Below are 17,752 nucleotides of genomic sequence, written 5' to 3'. Positions count from 1 at the left end.
TAATTATATGTAGATAAGAGTTGCAATTTGAAGAGAAGTAGAACATGGACAACAAACAATTACTTGATTCAGTGTGCCAACCGCGGATAGTTGTAGCAGAGCCCATAGTTTCACAAATTGAAAGTCTATTCGCACGTGCAAGTGACTTTTTTTCGTTAACAACTCTATGGTCCTGTTTGGTAAATGACTGTTGGCCGATTGGGCTGGCTGTTTGGGTTAGAAGGTATGATTTGTTAATAACATTAATTGATTGTAAAAAGTTGGCTGATTGGGTTAGCTGTTTGCTGATAGCTGTTTGGTATAATTTTTTTGGTCAAAAAGCTAATTGAAAAAGCTACTTTGAGTAGCTTTTTGAATTTTAGTATTTTAGAGTTACAAAAAGCTTATTAACCAAACAATTAGTAGTGATCAAATAAGCCAAAATTGACTGATAGGCTGATTATTTACCAAACAGGCCTATGTTAAAATAGTATAATTTCAAATCAAAACTATATATATATATATATATATATATATATATAAAAGTCCAATAGATTAAGGAAATAAAATAATAATTAAGCAAAGGAAAAATAGATGTTATAGCTACATACCATCATGCTCAAAGACATTATAAAAAAAAGTAAAAATTACCATACTTAAAAGGAAAAATAGGAAAAAAGAAACATAAAAAAAAATCAATTAAATCGAAAGATTAATAGATAGTATAAATTGTTATTGAATACCATAATCTTATACAGTATAAATGAATGAACTATTTATAGGGATACAAGAGTTGAATAATAAATGGTAATATTCGTAATAAAATAGGAAGATGGAGAATAAATTATAGTGTGACTACAATATGAAATTTCAATACACCATAATAGCGCTCCTAAACCACCCACAAGATCTTTTAATACGAGATTTATGATCCATTCACTTAGTCACTTCTTGACTAATTTGTTTATATTTGATATCCATATTACCATATATGCATAATAATTATTATCCTTTGTTTATATTTGATATCCATATATGCATAACAATTTATTATCCTTTTTACCTCACTGGATTCCACTTAATAAATCTCATTCTCATATAATATTCTATATAAACAGTCCACAAGATGTTTTAATATGAAATGAAAATTATGATCCATCACTTTTGACTAATTTGTTTATATTTGGGATACGTAAAGGTTACCAATTTGCTATCCTTTTTGACTCGGTGGGGTCCGCTTCCGGGCCCACCAATCCCCAGAAGCTACCTGTATTATCCCTATATGTACAGGTCGAGAATCACCTTCATCTCCATTTTTCCATGGCCCGTTCCATCTCACAAACCCTAAATCTCATCCGATCGAATTGCGCAACCACAACCGGCGCGTCCTTTCTCCCTCCCGGCGCCAAATCTTCGTCATCGGCGGTCGTTGATTCAATTCGTTTGACGTCCTCGCGGAGCGTTTCGAGCCATCCCGACAGCTCCGTTAAGAATGCGTCCGGCGACGTCTCCGAGGCGGAGGCAGTGGCGGTGCAGCGAATCGAGGACGCCATCCACCGGATCATAGTCCGCCGATCCGCTCCCGATTGGCTCCCGTTTGTTCCCGGTGCATCTTATTGGGTTCCGCCGCGTCGCGGCTCGTACGGTATTGCCGACCTTGTTCATAAGCTGTCCAATTCGCTTTCCGAAGAAGAGGTTATGGCCCTCACCACTGATCGTGGCTGGCCGTCGTCCTCTTTTTTTGTAGACGGTATATACATATCTCTTACCTAAACGTTATCTGTTGTTATAAGTTTTGGTGCCATTCTAGTCATTTAATTAGGTAAATGATTGTGTCATAGGAATTAAGAATTATGCTTGCGTTTATGTATACGAGCACGTTAGCTTGCATGCTTGTATGTGTCATCGAGGAGAAGTGAACGCAAATTATGATTTTGTGCGCACCACCATCACATAGCTTCTCTTGGCGTTGATTATTAGCAATTTCAGAGCCATGTGCGGGGTCTATTTACCTTAATGTTTTGTTCATAAGCTAATTGTGATTTGAAAGCTCGTAGGATTTGGAATTTTCTACTTTATCTTTTAAAGGTTGTAAATTTTGATGTCAGGATTGTTTTTGAAGAAAAAATTGGTGTCAAAGATCATAATGTGTTCATATTTTTTTTTGGTATGAAAAAATAAATTTCTAGAGGTTTTATGTTTTCTTCTTTCTAATTTACAGTTATCCCTGTCTGTTTTATTCTGTGGGGAGGTTGTACATTTTAATTTCTTCTGAATGATGTCAGTGGATAATGAGAACGAGCAATCACAGTTATCACTGTCTGATATTTTCCTGGTAATGATTTTGGTCTGGCATGAATATGCACACTGTTTATAGACAAGTCCCCTTTTTTTAAAAAAAATAAAATAAAATTAATGTCATAAGTATTTCTCTTGCATTGCCGTTGCCTTGTTTTGAAAAGTTATCTGCAAGCATTTGGCTGCAAGAGTGCAAGATCAAGTTCTATATTCATGGTTCGAGTATTTTCTACTGTACCTAAAAGTAATTGACTGATATCCTGTTTTTGTCATGTTGTGTTTGCGAGTGATGAGAAGAGCAATCACAGTTTCCACTGAATGCTTTTGATCCTACATGAATTATGATTTAGGAATAGTCAAATTAGCACATTGGTTTGTTAATAAACTTACTGTTGCTTGGTTTTATTGAACAGAAACAAATGCTGACCCCAAAAGCACCTCTAAGGATGAGGAAGAAGAAGGATAGACCTTAGCTTTGACTTAATTGTTGTCTAAGGTGAGTTAAATTTTGATTTTTACTTGTAGCCAACTTGATTCCCACTTTACTTACAAATTATGCTGACTGGTTCTTTTAGTTGTGTTGGAGATTGTATAATTTCATTTCATGTGCTACAAATCACAAATGGGTGTTTCTGAATTTCATACTCCCCACAAGTACCCCATTTTTTGTTATTAGCACAAGCACACTATAGTGTAGGCATCCATTTATTAGATCATTATAGTATGGTTTCTTTACAAAAACTCAATTCAAAGAATTGAGGATTTGAGGGGCCTTTTGGTTCATTGTTTTGTGCACTATTATCTTATTTGATTTCAGTTAACTTGTTTGTTAATCTACTTTTGTAAGTTTTTGTTACTGTATTATCATATTCAAATCTTTTAATAATGGCTAAAGTCATTATATCCTCTTTATCCCCTACCCTGTCATCTCCCATGTTTTGTTGAACCAAGCCCCCCCTGAGATTGACAATACTTACACAAATCACAATTGCTTGATTTTTGAATTCTTTCCATTAGTTTGCTTTGGTGATGTTGCTTCTTTATTTGGAAAATAAACTAAAAATATCCCCTAATGTTATTTTATTAGGACTGCTGGTATAAGCCGACTGTACATTTATGCTTCGCTTGGAGGGCTCTGTTTCACGATGGAAGATACACCTGTAAATATACCAACTGCTATAGCCAATTAGCCATGGTGGCTTTGTATTGTTCATCCAACTTTACTGTCTTTCCCCTTTCTTTATAACATTGTAATTATTTAATTTTCTGGTTAAATTCCTTCTGTAGAATTATTAAATTCCCCATGATATAACATGACATTAAAATAAATTATTTACTCTGGTTATTTAATTGTTGTTCTATGTATTTATGGTTTTACTGTCTACAATTGTATTAGACCAGAATAAAGTGTTATATTTTGATCAGCATTGCTGCAGGCAAAATGCTGATCCGACCTCGTATAAATATCGATGGCAAATAAAACTAGCAGTGGCATTCTAACCTCCCAAGCATGTGTTATTTGATTTTCGGAGGTCTAATTCGTACTTTTTTTTTCCTTTTTTTTTTTTGGTTGAAAAAAGCTAATCATTAGTATCCTTACTTAAATCAAGTGTAAATAGGAGATAAATATCGATCGATAATTCGATATATAAATCAACTGTAGAAATTGAAGTTCATTCGAGAAAATAAAATCATGTCATAAGGATTCATTTTATGTGACAAACAAATTTATTGCAATTTCCCGCAAGAACAATGTAGAAAAATGAATTTGTCCTAATGGCAAATTATTATGTGGATCATGGTTCATATACTGCTGTGTGAATCATATGAATCATAAAAGAAATACATTATTTATGTACTAAATATACATTACAAAATAATGTATTTTTTTTCTAAATATAAAATACATTTTTAATATATTAAAATTATATTATTTGATAATATACAAAATAATGTATTTTTAATATTCAAATGATGTATTTTATATACAGAAATAATGTATTTTTTATTTATGATCTATATAACAATGTGGATCATGATCCACACAATAATGCTCCTACTCCAACCATCTCATAACCAATTAATCAAGTACATATTTTTTTTTCTTCCTTTTGGGATAATAAAAAATTTAGTCAATAATATAACATTAACAAAATTTTATTTCCCTTTGCTCCTTCTCAATTTTGAAAGTAAGCATGGGACAAGACATCAGAGAACAATAGATAAATAAAAATACAAAACACATTCCACAATAATAGATGAATCTGATAAACAAAAGGGAACCCGTAGTGAATTTCAAGTTGTAATACACGAATTATTAGGACAGGGATAAGAAAATAACAATTACAGTTGAAATCTTTAAGAGCCGGTGATGAATTGTGAAGACAAGCAAATACAAAAAATAAATAAATATACCTAGGTGGCACCTCTTATTTCTTTTAATTAACGGCAAAAAAGTGGACTCATCAAGCTACATACAGAAAAAGCTAACACAAAATGTAGAACTGCCAAACAAGCACTGATTCTTCTTCTTTCGTGTCTTAATTCTCCTGTTCTACCAGGATTATGGACCAGAGGCATGCATCGAAATCCCAAACCTGATTGATGCAATAATACAAGAAAAAAACTCACTTTTGCTTCATGTATAGACCCCAATGATCCGAATATGTGGGTGTCACATGTCATTCATCGAGTTTCATCTTCAAGGTTACGGAAGCCAGCAATCAAATCATCGTGAAGCTTTTTGAATTTGGCCACCAAGACATCTTCTCCTTCAGCAGGGTCCTCAAATTTTTGAGACCTGCACAATCACGAAATAGAAAATAGGTAGGTGATTGTGACCAGATACTGATAGGGACAAATGTGTAGCTTTGGGGTGTAATTTAGTCGAGGTCACGCCATTGGCTGAGATATTTTACTTACACCAAACGGTAGAACAGATCTCCAAGGCGGTGCTTAATCAAACTATAAGTGATCTTTTGACCATCCATACCAGCTCCTCGCTCGACAGCCTGTGCAAAAGACCATGCCAAATGTTAAGGGTCAAAACTAACAGTTTACTGATTTCTCTTGAAAACAATAAAAATTCACCAATTAGAGTCAGAAAATTGCACGTCTAAGAATAGATTATTAATCAAACTCAAGACTTTAGTTGCACAAAGGATAACCTTTTTGTATATCTAGCTGGCTATTCCCTAAGGTTAAAAAGAGGTTCATTTGCTGCACAAAAAATATGTCCTCAAGCAGTAGTGAAGATGAACTCTTCTGAATTGTCTTCAACAGTACAAGTGTACAACCCACCAACTGCCCAAGAAGAAGAAATGTAATTGAAAATAGTGTCTGTACCTGATTTGCCAAGTTGTAGAAGTGTATAATGTTGCGCAACATCCAAACAGACTTGTAGAAGGGGCAGAATTTATCATATCTGTCACCAAAAAACAACAATTAGGTGACTACATCAACTCTTGAAGTAAAAGCACCACATACTATAATAGGGACTCACGGTGTAAAAGCATTTTGAGCAAGGTAGTCTTCCCTCAGCAGCTTGGCAGTTTCAAGGGTAATTTTATCGCTTTCAGCTAAAGCATCCTTTCCAACAAGCTGCCATGAGAAAAATAGCCACATTAAGTTTTGGTTCATTACTCTGTTTCATTTCACCCTGTTATTCCCCCTTTGGGTGGTGGAGAGGGAAGGGGCAACAATACTAGATCCTGTGAAGAGAAACTTTACAAAGAAACAGATTGATGGTGTTACCAGAATGCGATTGTGATGTGCCTTAAAAAATATCAGAGAGGGAGGGGAAGCTATTTTCTCTACATTAATTTATACAAGAGTAAAGATTAAAGAAATAAAAGGGGAAGCATTTATGAACATGAAAAAAAAAAAAAAAAAACCTGCAGAGAAACACTTTTTGTCAATTATATTGATAAATCCTCTTTTAGCCTTTTGGAGTCAAAGTCGGACAAATCTCTCAACTGTAATGGTTTGGACACCTTTTGGACCTACCACTGAATTTGGACAGAAAATTTAAATAAAACAAAATTTGGATTTTGGACTGTGTTTTTGTCATTTTATTCCTAAATCTCTCAAATCTCCATAGCTGAATATTTTGATACTTGGAAACTCCACCTCCCGCTCTTCTAAAAGCATACTACTTTGCAACAAGTTCATCTAATAATCTAAAATTCTCAAAGAAATATGTATCTACAATCTTGTAGATCACACACTCTTATTATAATTATTTTTATTTTCAATAGTATAATTTCGCTTGAAAAAGATAAAATAGGAAAACAAAAAAAAAAAAAAGAGATCAAAATATAAAGATAGCTGTAACCTGTAGTGGTGGAAATGGGATGACAAATAAAATGTCATTTGTACAAAAACTTAAGGGTAACTGAAATTTTTTGAAAAACTTGCTTAGCAAATGGCTCTAAAAGCCAAAAGTTAGCTTCTCATAATCTATAAGCTAGCTTATCATGGTTGCCAAACACACTCATTAAGTGGAAGTACCGCTATACTTTGAGGAACCAAAGGCAGAATGAATTCAAAATTTAATGAATTAATGTCAAACTAATAATAGTGTTAAGATATTCCACTACAACGAATAAAAGAGATCAGCAACACTTCAATATTCTTCTGATTTTGTGATTAACATGATAAACTCAGTATCATCTTATATTCCTAGAAGTTTCAAAAGATGAAGCAAAATGGATGACAAGAAATTAGTAAAAGTACGTACTTGCACAATTTCATTTAGGTCATCTTCCCTCTGCAGAACCTCTCGAGCTTTTGTTCTTATGTTAATGAAATCAGGATCAAACTTTTCATAGAAGGACTCCAGTGCCTGGGCAAGTTTTAACAAACATAGTGCAATGCTTTCTCAATAAGCATAATGATCCAAGGAAAAGGCTAGTTTAGATTTTACTGAAATTATGCATATGTTAAAAGCAAATAGAAAACGCACCCCTGAGTACTTTGAGTAGGAAATCAGCCAATTTACAGAAGGAAAATGCTTTCTTTGTGCCAATTTCTTGTCCAGACCCCAAAAAACCTGAAAAGTACATGTCAGAAATCCCTATTTTGCCCCCTAAAAATAGATGGCATTGTTTATATTTACCTGAACAATACCAAGGGTTGCAGATGTAACAGGATCTGAGAAATCTCCTCCAGGGGGAGAAACTGCACCAACAATTGTGACACTCCCAGATCTTTCAGGTCCACCAAGACATTTAACTTTACCAGCACGCTCATAGAAAGATGCAAGACGTGCTGCCAGATAAGCAGGGTAACCACTATCTGCCGGCATCTCAGCCTGAATAAGAAGCACAAGGTATGTTTCAAGAGAAGCTTAATTAGGCATAAATCTCTATTTAGTATTTATCATAAAATTCTTCGTAATCACCTATAGGCAATGCCCCAAAGTTTATGGAAACCCTAATATGTATAATTTTCTTCTATGCTTTATTAGGGCTAGTTTCAGTGGCTAGTTTAACTTTTCGGCAAAGGTCAACCATCAACACCTATATGATTGCTCACAAAACTATTGAAAGACTGGATCAGTAAATTGATGAATGAGCCTCTGAATTTGCACAGAGTGCTTTGATAAAACAATAGCCACTTAATATATTTTACAAAACTAATATTGGACTCACCAGTCTTCCAGAAATTTCACGCAATGCTTCTGCCCAGCGAGAAGTAGAATCTGCCATCATACTCACATTATACCCCATGTCTCTGAAATATTCAGCTATAGTAATCCCTGGAACAACATTGAACACAACGCTGCTAATTAGTACCTAAAAGGATAACTTTCTATTTCATATACTCCGTACATTTTTCGAAAAGTAATCATATTCAAAGCACCAGGGTAGTGCAACCCAAGTACAGATAGATGAGTAACAAAAAAGGCCTATCTGATTTAGCCATACTGGACTGCAGTAGTAATACAAAATAGAAAAGCAAGTGCCATATTGTAGATGATGAATAAAGAAAACAGAACTTCTAGCAAAGGAACTTAGCCAAGGGCATATTATAAGGGTAAGTAACTAAATCCACCTGTATAAATGGAAGCCTCACGAGCAGCCACGGGCATATTAGAAGTATTAGCAACAAGTGTAGTGCGCTTCATGACAGACTCCTCACGGCCATCAGGCAGTGTCATTGTAAGTTGAGGGAAATCCATGAGCACCTAAAATTAAGCATTTAGGTTAAAGAAATCATGTAAGAGAAAGAGAGGAAACAGACTGGTGCAAGTAAAAACTAAGAGCTTCAGCAAAAATTGTATACCTCTGCCATTTCATTTCCTCTTTCACCACAACCAACATACACGACAGTGTCCGAGTTCGAGTACTGCACTCATATATTGACACAAACCATTCAAATAAGAATGTAGCTAAAGAAGCATAAAGGCATGAGCAAGAAACAGTCCACATTTAAATCAATCAATTAAGGCTCACCTTGGAAAGGGCTTGACTAATCACTGTCTTCCCACAGCCAAATGCACCAGGTATTGCACAAGTACCACCAAGTACCGAAGGGAATAGGGCATCAAGAACACGCTGATATTAAAGAAAGCATAGTAACATAAACTCTCAATATGATAAGTGGTATCAACTGTAAAGTATAAAACTAAATGAAGGGATTAATTACTAGAGACATCGGTTACCTGTCCAGTAAGCAGAGGGGTGTCAGCAGCTAGCTTAGCTGCAACAGGCCTGGGTGTACGCACAGGCCAAGTCTAGAAATATGTCAATATTAATGTGAGATTCATCTTGAAACTGTTCTAATAGCTCAGCATGAAACTAATATCTATAGAAAATTTAGAACCCAAGAAAGTTAATAACCTGAAGCATAGTATATTGCTTTTTAACACCTTGAAACTCAAGCTCAAGAACAGTATCCTGCAAAAAAACGATGCATGAAATCACATAATATACATGTATCCTTTGTGGAGAATTTATTTTACGAGTGGTAGGGGTGTTTTGGTAACTAGGGCAGCACTAAGCAGAATCATTTAATTAACAAACATGCAACATACAGAATGCATCTGCTAATATCCCATACTAATAAATTTACAAGAGGAATACCATGTCAAAACAGTACAAATTCAAGACAAACCTTCAGAGAATATTGACCAGCTGGTGCAATGTAAGTAATCTTTCCCATGGCATCTGGAGGAAGTGCAACATGGTGTTGCATTAAACTGTTTTCATTGACAGTCTGAAAAAAAAAAGGATGATCAATGCAAAGAACTGTAAACTGAAAAGGGAAAATGGGTGACAAATACAGGAAAATGATTTCACAAAACCATTTTCAAATTTCTATAAACAAGAAAAATTGTGTTACATCAAGCTTACCGCATAGAGGTCCCCACCTGTCAAGAGGTCTCCCTCACCTAAAACAAGAATAGCATAACAAACCAAGTCATATATGAAAAAACAACAGAGCAAACAAACATCTCTCAAGTACAGGATGAATGGCTACACTGAAATATTCTACACTACCTATTTTCTTAGGCTGAAATTCCCAAAGAATGTCTTTGTCAAGGGCTGGAACAGATACACCACGGGGAATATAGACATCACCAGATTTTATAGCAATTGTCTTCAATGGCCTCTGCATTGAGTATCCAAACAAAGGAGAAGGACTACAATCAGGAAGTTGCTTCACTAATAGAAGATACAAGTGAAACATAACCACAAGTGCATGATAACCCTCATATTCAGACAAGTTAAATAAAATTTAAAAAAAAATAAAAATAATAATAAAGAAGAGAACAGAAGGTTATGAACCTGAATACCATCAAATATGTTCCCCAATATTCCAGGACCAAGCTCCACTGACAAAGGCTTTAATTTCAAAGACAAAAATGTCAAACTAAAAGTTCAAAACTCAAATTACATATCCACACCTCAAAAGGTAAAGACAAATCAAAAGAAGAGAAGTACATTTACACCTTACGAGTACGAAGAACAGGATCATTAACCATCAGGCCAGCTGTTTCTTCATAAACTGCATATAAAAGCAGATAATTATTGAGAATCTTTCAAAATGCTTGTGAGATCCAGTATTCCAAAATATTATCACCAAAACTCATTACTAGTTCTTGTTTCTTCATTAAAATTTCTTCAGGGAACTCTAACTAGGAAATAAAAGCAGTAAATTTTCTATTTTAGTAAGACATGCCAATTTTCAATCAAAACTGAGAATTTGATTTCTTGCACTTAATTCTGAAATATTTTATTCATGTCCCTGCTTTTGAAAGAGAGCGCATACAAGGAGAGGGAGAAAAAAACAAACAATAAGCATAGCATGAATCTGCAGAGGAGAATGCATCATGAACAGAGAAGGACAGTATATGGAGAAATGTACCCTGAATTGTAGCAGAATCTCCTTCCAGCCGAATGATCTCCCCGATAAGGTTGTCATGTCCAACACGAACCAATTCATACATGGCAGCCCCAGCCATTCCATCGGCAACAACAACTGGACCAGATACCTAAATGCGGAGACACAAACCTTATTCTTTGCTGGTGACTATAGAGGAAACCAAACAACTAAACTCTATAAAGATTCACTAGGTAGGCAATCTTCAATCACCCTCTGAATTGAGTATAAGTAATTGAATTTTGTATTTTTCACACTTTTTGAAGCAAAGATGATATTCGCATAGTGGTATTAGAAAAATAAATAAATACCTAAGTAACATAGATAACTTAGAAAGATTATTTTGAACAAAAAACACAAGCATTTGAAGCATCAAAGAAAACAAAAAGCAGTACATAATTAGCAAGCTAACAAATGAAACACAAGGTAGTGGTTATTTGTATAATTCCAGATGAAATTAGGTCAATTGTAAGTCCATCTCTTCATAGGCAAATAACAAACAAACGGCTGTCACATCTTGGCATTGAAATTTTCTTAATTTCTACGTTACAAAAAGCAACAAAGATATATATTTTCATAGTCCAAACATCAATATTAAAATCACAATCGAACAAATCATCAACAGTAGCACAATGAAGTAACTATGTTCATTCCTACTACAGACAACAGATCAGAAAGCCAGAGCAGCAACCTAGTAAATTCAAAACTTCAAATGCAAATTGCATAAGCAACTACACAAAATACAGTGAGCAAATAAGAGAAAAAAGACAGCCATTCAGATCAGACGTGAATATGAAATCCGCAATTCAAACAGTTATTCTGAGCATTAAAAATTAAATGGATAAAAAATAAAATAAGAGTAGAGCTACGGATCGAAACGAGAAGGCGAACCTTGCGGACGTATCCGTACTCGCTTTCCTTTTCGGAATCCTCGAAAGTAGTCAGCGGACCTCCGAACAACGACGGCATTGTGACGAAAGATAACCGTAATCGAATTGCTTAAAGTAAAACCTCACAACTCCGTGATCCGCCGGAAGGTGAAGGCCTGCCGATCAATATCCTGTTAACTGCGAATTTAGATTTAGATTCAGATGGTCGACTGTGTGCGAAGTGTCAGAGAGAGATTGTAGATGATTAATGAAGACGAAGCTGAGCAGTGAGAGATATAGCACCTTTTAACCCAGGTCCTGTCTCCAAGGGACGGATTTGGACATACAAAACAATATCCTACGGAGTATGTTTTTTGTTTTGGGAAAATCATACTTTTTTCCCCTTAATTATATGTTTTATGAAAAAATGTCAAATAGGTCACTGAACTTATTGTTTTTGTGTAATTGGACCATTGAACTTAAAAAGTGTGCAATTCAACCATCAAATAAGTAAAATATGTGTAATTAGGACATTTTTCTAAAAAATTTTAATTCAATTTGAGTTTAAAACATTTCAATATTGACTCCCAACTAGTATGGTAGAAGAAAATGTCACTCTTAATACATATATGTTAGTAATATAATTGGATTTTACCAGAAAACTTTTGTAAAAATGGTCCAATTGCACAAATTTTGTTTGTTTGATGGTTGAATTGCACACTTTTTAAGTTAAATGGCTCAATTGCACAAAAGCGATAAGTTCAGTGACCTATTTGACACTTTTTCCTATGTTTTATGTTTATAGTGCTTTTTATTCCTAAATTATTTATATTTTTGCATTAGCCCTTCAAGTACTTTTATTGATGTTTTTTCTCAATTTCTATATAAAAATAAAATAAGTATTTCATTTATTCTTTCTAATAAATTATTGTTTATACGTGGGAATCATATAAATGTAAAAAAAAAATAAAAAAATAAACACCTTATGTATATATTATAATTATAATATTTGTAAATGATATATGCTATTCTTTTTTACATTTGTTCTGATTCCCACGTATAAGTAATAATTTGTTCAAAAGGCAGGCAAGACAACACACAACAGGATAACACACAACAGGATAACAACGCTTCTGCTACTACGAGATAGAGTTTTTGGTAGATTTTTTATGGTTGGTCATATCCCTCATTAATAATGCAGTAATAATTTTATTTTTTTTTCTATTTTGCAAATGAAAAATCTTAATAAATAGTGCCATGGAAGAGGAGTCCTTATTATGACTCTATAATTTGTATTCTTGTATAGCTCTACTTCCGTAGTTATCTCTGTGTATTTATGTTCTGTAAGCTTTGTACGTATCATTATTCACTAATCAATATCCATATTCAAACATAATTATATGGAGTAACAGCATTCACTGGTATAAGTTTTGCCTTGTTACGTTCATGGCTATGGCGTCTCATCACCCTACCACGCAAGGAAGCATTGCTAATGTCTCCTCCGAACACACGGTTACTGCCAAGGTCTCGTCTCCTCCGGTTTTGGTCTCCAATTCTCTCACATTGGCTCACCACTTCATCTCTATTAAATTAACCTCATGTAACTATTTGTTCTAGTGTATGCAACTGGTTCATTTATGGGTGGTCAGATTTAGGGATGAGTATCTGTCAATTTTCTATTAATAATCGAAATAACCAAAATTTTAATTGAGCCTTCATAACCGACCGATCAACATTTATAACCAAAATAACCGAAATCGACAATTTTTGATCGGTTTAAATATAACTATTCTTTTTAGTAAAATTGATAAATTTATTTTATTTATTTGATGCTATAAGACTAAATTATTAAAAGGAAAACCAATACCTAAAATTGATGTCCTCAAGTACATACAATAGTAGTTTAGTGAGATATAAATGAACTATATTTATAATATATGGTTTACAAATGCCATACCATCCAATAAGTGATTAAAACTAAGACGTAAATGGGATGGGGTTACATTTTTTTTCTTATTCCTTTCTTACTCTTGAAAAACCAAAATAACCGATTTTTTAACATTAATAACCAAAATCGAACCGAAATCGATATATTCGAACAGTTCAATTTTTGGACATCGATTTTTCGGTTATTTTTTGCATGGTAGAACATTGTGTCCTCCTGCGTCTGAGGGTGCTCTAATGGTGGACAATCCGCGTTCTTAGTAGTCCATGCTTGTTTTGTCACTCTTCGAGGAAGCTATGTATCTTGTTACGTTGTTGGCTGAACCACTTCTCGTTTGGTTTGGTAAGCTATTGAAAACGCGTTTGGTTCCTTGTCAGAAAATTTGTACGTATTTCACGGACTACAGATTGAGTTTCGTGTCTGGTTACTTCTGGTTATCTGGTCTCATCTAACAGCTTTGTCCCCCGCGGTGTCAAATATGTCGCAACCACGAGCAAAATTTGTACGTCTTTCGCGGACTACAGATTGAGTTTCGTGCCATAGCTTCTTCTCTGGTTACTTCTGGCATCACATGTCATTAATTGGCTTTTAGAATTCATTGCACAAAAATAAAATGTTAATGAGTTTAATTGCAATTTAAAAAGTTTAGGCACTTAATTAATTTTTCAAGATAAGTTGGAGGAGAAATTTGACATTTTCTCGAAATAAAATTAAGGCTAAAATGTCATTTCAAACTAAAATCAATTCTTAATTTCGCACTCTAACTGCTATTTCAATCCATAAACCATTAAAATTTTTTACTGAGGTAAGAAATGTAGAATCAGGCTGAAGGGGAATATCGAATGCGATTCAGGAGCCAAAAACGCATAACATTAAAACTAGGAAGCAGTAAAAATGACAAACGGCAATAAAGCAAGGAAAAGAGCCTTACACCGACTTCTTTTCCTTGAGCGGCAGCTGCCGGCTTCTCGTCTCTTCTCTCGCTCCGACCAACCCTCAAACCCAATTTTCAGACTGCGGGAAACCAACTGTTCGGGTGAGCTCTATACTCCCCTTCTTAATTATTACAGCTTTAGAATTATACGCACATATTTTTCTTGTAAAATCTCTGAATTCCCCAAGCTTACGTTGAATTCTCATCCAATTCCCAATTTGGAAATTTATTTCATTGAAGTTTGATTTCTTAATCTGTTTTTGTGCATACGGGTTCATTTCTTTTGATGTCTATTTTATCTTCTGGTACTGTGTTAGGCTTTCGTTTCTTGTAATTCCGGCGGTTCATTTCGCCTGAATTAGTTATCGGTGGAGGCGAATTTGCTCTAATTTACATGATATTAACAAGGTTCTGACCTTTTAATCTGTTGTTTAATGCTCTGCTCATTCTGGTTTTTTGTTTTCTTCATTGAACTTCCTCTCGTTAGTAAAGTCTCCCGGAGCTCCTTACTTTTCAATCACGTGTTGAAGGGGATTTTAGAACTTACAGAAAAATGATTAAAAAACCCAGAACAATCTTGTGATTTCTCTGCATGTATTCATCCAGATGTATTAGCTACTCTAATCATGATCCGAAAGTAACCCCAGCCAAGTTGTTCAGACTGTTGACTTAGTAAACCACGAGGTTTCAAGTTCGACTTCCAACGAGAGTGGCCTACTGGTCAGCTATGGGCAATCTGATTGGTTTACTCCCTTGCGGTCCCGGCTAGGGTGACAGGGCGGGGTTACCCAGTGCACAACTTTGATTGTTGATGCTGGCAGTAATATGCCATAGGTTATGGGTTGTGATTTAAGAGAGAGTTTTCTACGATTCCAAAGTATGGCCGCTTTATATTATGTCATTTCAAACAAATCTTTTATCTGCTCACTTGTTGGGCACTCCCTGTGTATTTATGTTGCTGATTGGCTAATATTGGTATGGTGTACTATCTTTTTCTTGATCATGTGTTTAGCAGTGCTGTTCTGTAGCCCAATGGTAGATCTGGGGAAAGGTGCCTCTTTCCCTACTGCTGATAATCCTTTTGCAAGGCTTCCTGATCATATATTGGTAGAGATTTTCATTCGGGTACCCATAACAAAGTGGAGCCAGTTATCCTGTGTTAAGAAACAATGGGCTAATCTGTTCCGAGAAGAATGCTTGTGGCATGCTGCTCTAATCAGGACTTTTCCTTTGGCTGCCCAAGCCAGACGGTGGCCTGGGCCTATCCCTCGGGGGACGAGCAAAAGGTACTAAGGAATGAATACTTTGATTATGACGAGATAACATCAATCTTAGAATATTTCTTGCTTCGAAATTTAGGTCAAAGCGGATTTTTAGTTCTTTTTAGAAAGGGCTTGATTGTCTTCTCATTACAAATCGAATGACTGGCTATCTGGTGTTATTTCCTCGTTTCAGGAGGTATGCTGCATTGTACATAAGTAAACACATGTTTTCTTTGGATGATGAAGTGGATGAGATTGTAGGCCACAGTTATTTGTTTCTGAAAGAACAGCTAGAAATTTCAAAAATGCCTCCTCCATCCGGGATACTTCATGGGACTATAATAGGTACCCTTTATACCACTCTCAATAGAATTTGTTGTTGTATGCTGAGAAACATTTCATTGGTACTACAACTACCGAAGTTTCTCTTCATTCGTTTTATGCACACCATCTTTATTTAATCTTCCATGGGAAGGGAACAAATTGAGGAAAACTTTTTGAGAGTGTTCCGCCCATCAGACAAAGTGGAAATATATTCTAACGAGTAGTCACCTTGATGGAACATCGAAAGTTCAATAGTACAGAAACTCTGAAATATGGTTCTAGATGTGCTGTATTGATATTTCTTCTTAATTTACTTAGAGTTAGTTTGCTTTCTGGCAGATCAGTTTATTGCATGCGCTAAATCAAGGGATAAGGCGCATGAACTGGCATCGTTAATCTGGTTGGCTGTGATCGACAACATGGAAGAAAATGAACAAACACTTCTCATACTTAAGCGTCTGGCATCAGAGGGAGACGTAAGTAAATATCAGACCATTATCCTAATCATCATTAGCTGTACATTTTTTTGCCATTCTTGAATACTTGAACCCCAGAAAGTCCTTGTCCTTTTAATATCTGCAAGTTCTTTGACACTAGAGGCAAATGGAGGAAACAGAATAGTCAATAGCCAAGTCCCGTAATGTTGCTTGTTTCTCTTGTTTTGTTGCCATTTCATGCTTTCACTGCTAATCCAAATGCGTTGTATAATGCACATACTTTGGCAGGTCATTTTGCCTTTCCCGTACTCTAGGTCTTCCAAAGTTCAGTGGAGAGTGTTTGACAGACTCTTTACAGATTTTCGCGACTGCCTGAATCATGTCAAGTACTGTGAGATACTGGCATATGCGAAACAAAGATTTCAGCCGATACCATCAAGTTGGTTGGGCTACTAGCCGAGCACAACCAGGTTCATTATTTCATGCATAGTTGTACACCAAAAGTGAATCCCCGTCAAGATGTTGAATATACTTTTTGCAACGCGGGGTGTTTACTCAAATAATTGACTCTATATTTGTATAGTGCTGGTTGTTTCTGTCCTTTGTAAGTGTAGTTTTAGAGCTCCAGACTGGCATTTGCATGACATGTAAAACATTAAACATGCGCCCCAGCCAATCCTCCCATTCTATTTTTCAAGTTGTTATTTCATACTGTCTGTATACTGTATTTTTTTTTAGTGACGAGAGATACTCGCAGTCATTATTCAAAGGTGTGCTTGGGATAAACCCTGTATCCGGTACTTTTTTCATGGTCCTTTGCTTACTTCAAAAGTAAGGTAAGTTTGAAGGGTGCATCTTTTGCTTGCAAAAATCTCCCCAGCCAGCCCAGATTTCAGATTTTCATCTGTGCTGCCCATTTCTCTGCGGCCAAGAAAAGGTGGCCATTACCCATTAGGCCCATGAAAATATTATTTGGTTTTCTGTGTTACTATATTGGGCAATCATTATTCCATAGATCATGGTCTACACATTTGTGTGAACCATAAATAAAAAGTACATTTTTAATATATTAAAAGTACATTATCTGTATACATAAAGTACATTATTTGAAAATACATAATTTTTTATATATGATTAATTGATGTATATTCAGTACACACCAAATGAGAGATCATGGGTTCGATTCCTAGTGGGGCGATATTGACTTCTTGTGCTTCAGTAATTTGATAAAGTATATATATGAAATATACTACATTATAGTATAGTTAGTAGTACTAAAAAAAATAAAAATTGCATTAGTGTCTACTGGTCTAGTTAAT

General features: G+C 35.1%; 3 protein-coding genes across 3 annotated transcripts; 2 read left to right on the top strand and 1 right to left on the bottom strand.

Moving 5' to 3' along the window:
* Positions 1 to 1,281: 1,281 nt before the first annotated feature.
* LOC116033967 lies at positions 1,282 to 3,642 on the top strand. Its single transcript, XM_031276525.1, has 3 exons — positions 1,282 to 1,729; positions 2,691 to 2,773; positions 3,365 to 3,642. The coding sequence occupies exons 1-2, from the start codon at positions 1,300 to 1,302 to the stop codon at positions 2,741 to 2,743; spliced, it is 483 nt and encodes a 160-aa protein (XP_031132385.1). The 5' UTR covers positions 1,282 to 1,299; the 3' UTR covers positions 2,744 to 2,773; positions 3,365 to 3,642.
* Positions 3,643 to 4,521: 879 nt separating this feature from the next.
* On the bottom strand, positions 4,522 to 11,836 carry LOC115997213 (V-type proton ATPase catalytic subunit A). The gene is made up of 20 exons (XM_031236723.1): positions 11,554 to 11,836; positions 10,648 to 10,774; positions 10,232 to 10,287; positions 10,068 to 10,124; positions 9,780 to 9,891; positions 9,633 to 9,670; positions 9,394 to 9,495; positions 9,120 to 9,176; positions 8,942 to 9,013; positions 8,733 to 8,834; positions 8,563 to 8,625; positions 8,332 to 8,464; positions 7,929 to 8,035; positions 7,394 to 7,588; positions 7,241 to 7,327; positions 7,016 to 7,120; positions 5,780 to 5,877; positions 5,623 to 5,701; positions 5,200 to 5,288; positions 4,522 to 5,077 (listed from the first exon to the last, which is right to left on the bottom strand). The coding sequence occupies exons 1-20, from the start codon at positions 11,629 to 11,631 to the stop codon at positions 4,963 to 4,965; spliced, it is 1,872 nt and encodes a 623-aa protein (XP_031092583.1). The 5' UTR covers positions 11,632 to 11,836; the 3' UTR covers positions 4,522 to 4,962.
* Positions 11,837 to 14,370: 2,534 nt separating this feature from the next.
* LOC115997020 lies at positions 14,371 to 17,219 on the top strand. The gene is made up of 5 exons (XM_031236469.1): positions 14,371 to 14,512; positions 15,426 to 15,696; positions 15,866 to 16,017; positions 16,336 to 16,472; positions 16,722 to 17,219. The coding sequence occupies exons 1-5, from the start codon at positions 14,371 to 14,373 to the stop codon at positions 16,887 to 16,889; spliced, it is 870 nt and encodes a 289-aa protein (XP_031092329.1). The 3' UTR covers positions 16,890 to 17,219.
* Positions 17,220 to 17,752: the final 533 nt, after the last annotated feature.

Source organism: Ipomoea triloba, chromosome 11 (genome assembly GCF_003576645.1).
Source record: "Ipomoea triloba cultivar NCNSP0323 chromosome 11, ASM357664v1".
NCBI classification, from domain to species: Eukaryota; Viridiplantae; Streptophyta; class Magnoliopsida; order Solanales; family Convolvulaceae; genus Ipomoea; species Ipomoea triloba.
This window is presented reverse-complemented; position numbering and strand designations above follow the sequence as displayed.

Bases quoted from the DNA above. Each gene is read 5' to 3' on its own strand.
- LOC116033967 (XM_031276525.1), top strand. From the start codon at position 1,300: ATGGCCCGTTCCATCTCACAAACCCTAAATCTCATCCGATCGAATTGC. The intron at 1,730-2,690 runs GTATATACATAT...TTTATTGAACAG, and splicing joins GTCCTCTTTTTTTGTAGACG to AAACAAATGCTGACCCCAAA.
- LOC115997213 (XM_031236723.1), bottom strand. From the start codon at position 11,631: ATGCCGTCGTTGTTCGGAGGTCCGCTGACTACTTTCGAGGATTCCGAA. The intron at 10,125-10,231 runs GTGTAAATGTAC...TTGAAATTAAAG, and splicing joins CTGTTCTTCGTACTCGTAAG to CCTTTGTCAGTGGAGCTTGG. The intron at 8,626-8,732 runs GTGAGCCTTAAT...ATATGAGTGCAG, and splicing joins TTAGTCAAGCCCTTTCCAAG to TACTCGAACTCGGACACTGT.
- LOC115997020 (XM_031236469.1), top strand. From the start codon at position 14,371: ATGACAAACGGCAATAAAGCAAGGAAAAGAGCCTTACACCGACTTCTT. The intron at 14,513-15,425 runs GTGAGCTCTATA...TGTGTTTAGCAG, and splicing joins GCGGGAAACCAACTGTTCGG to TGCTGTTCTGTAGCCCAATG. The intron at 16,018-16,335 runs GTACCCTTTATA...GCTTTCTGGCAG, and splicing joins ACTTCATGGGACTATAATAG to ATCAGTTTATTGCATGCGCT.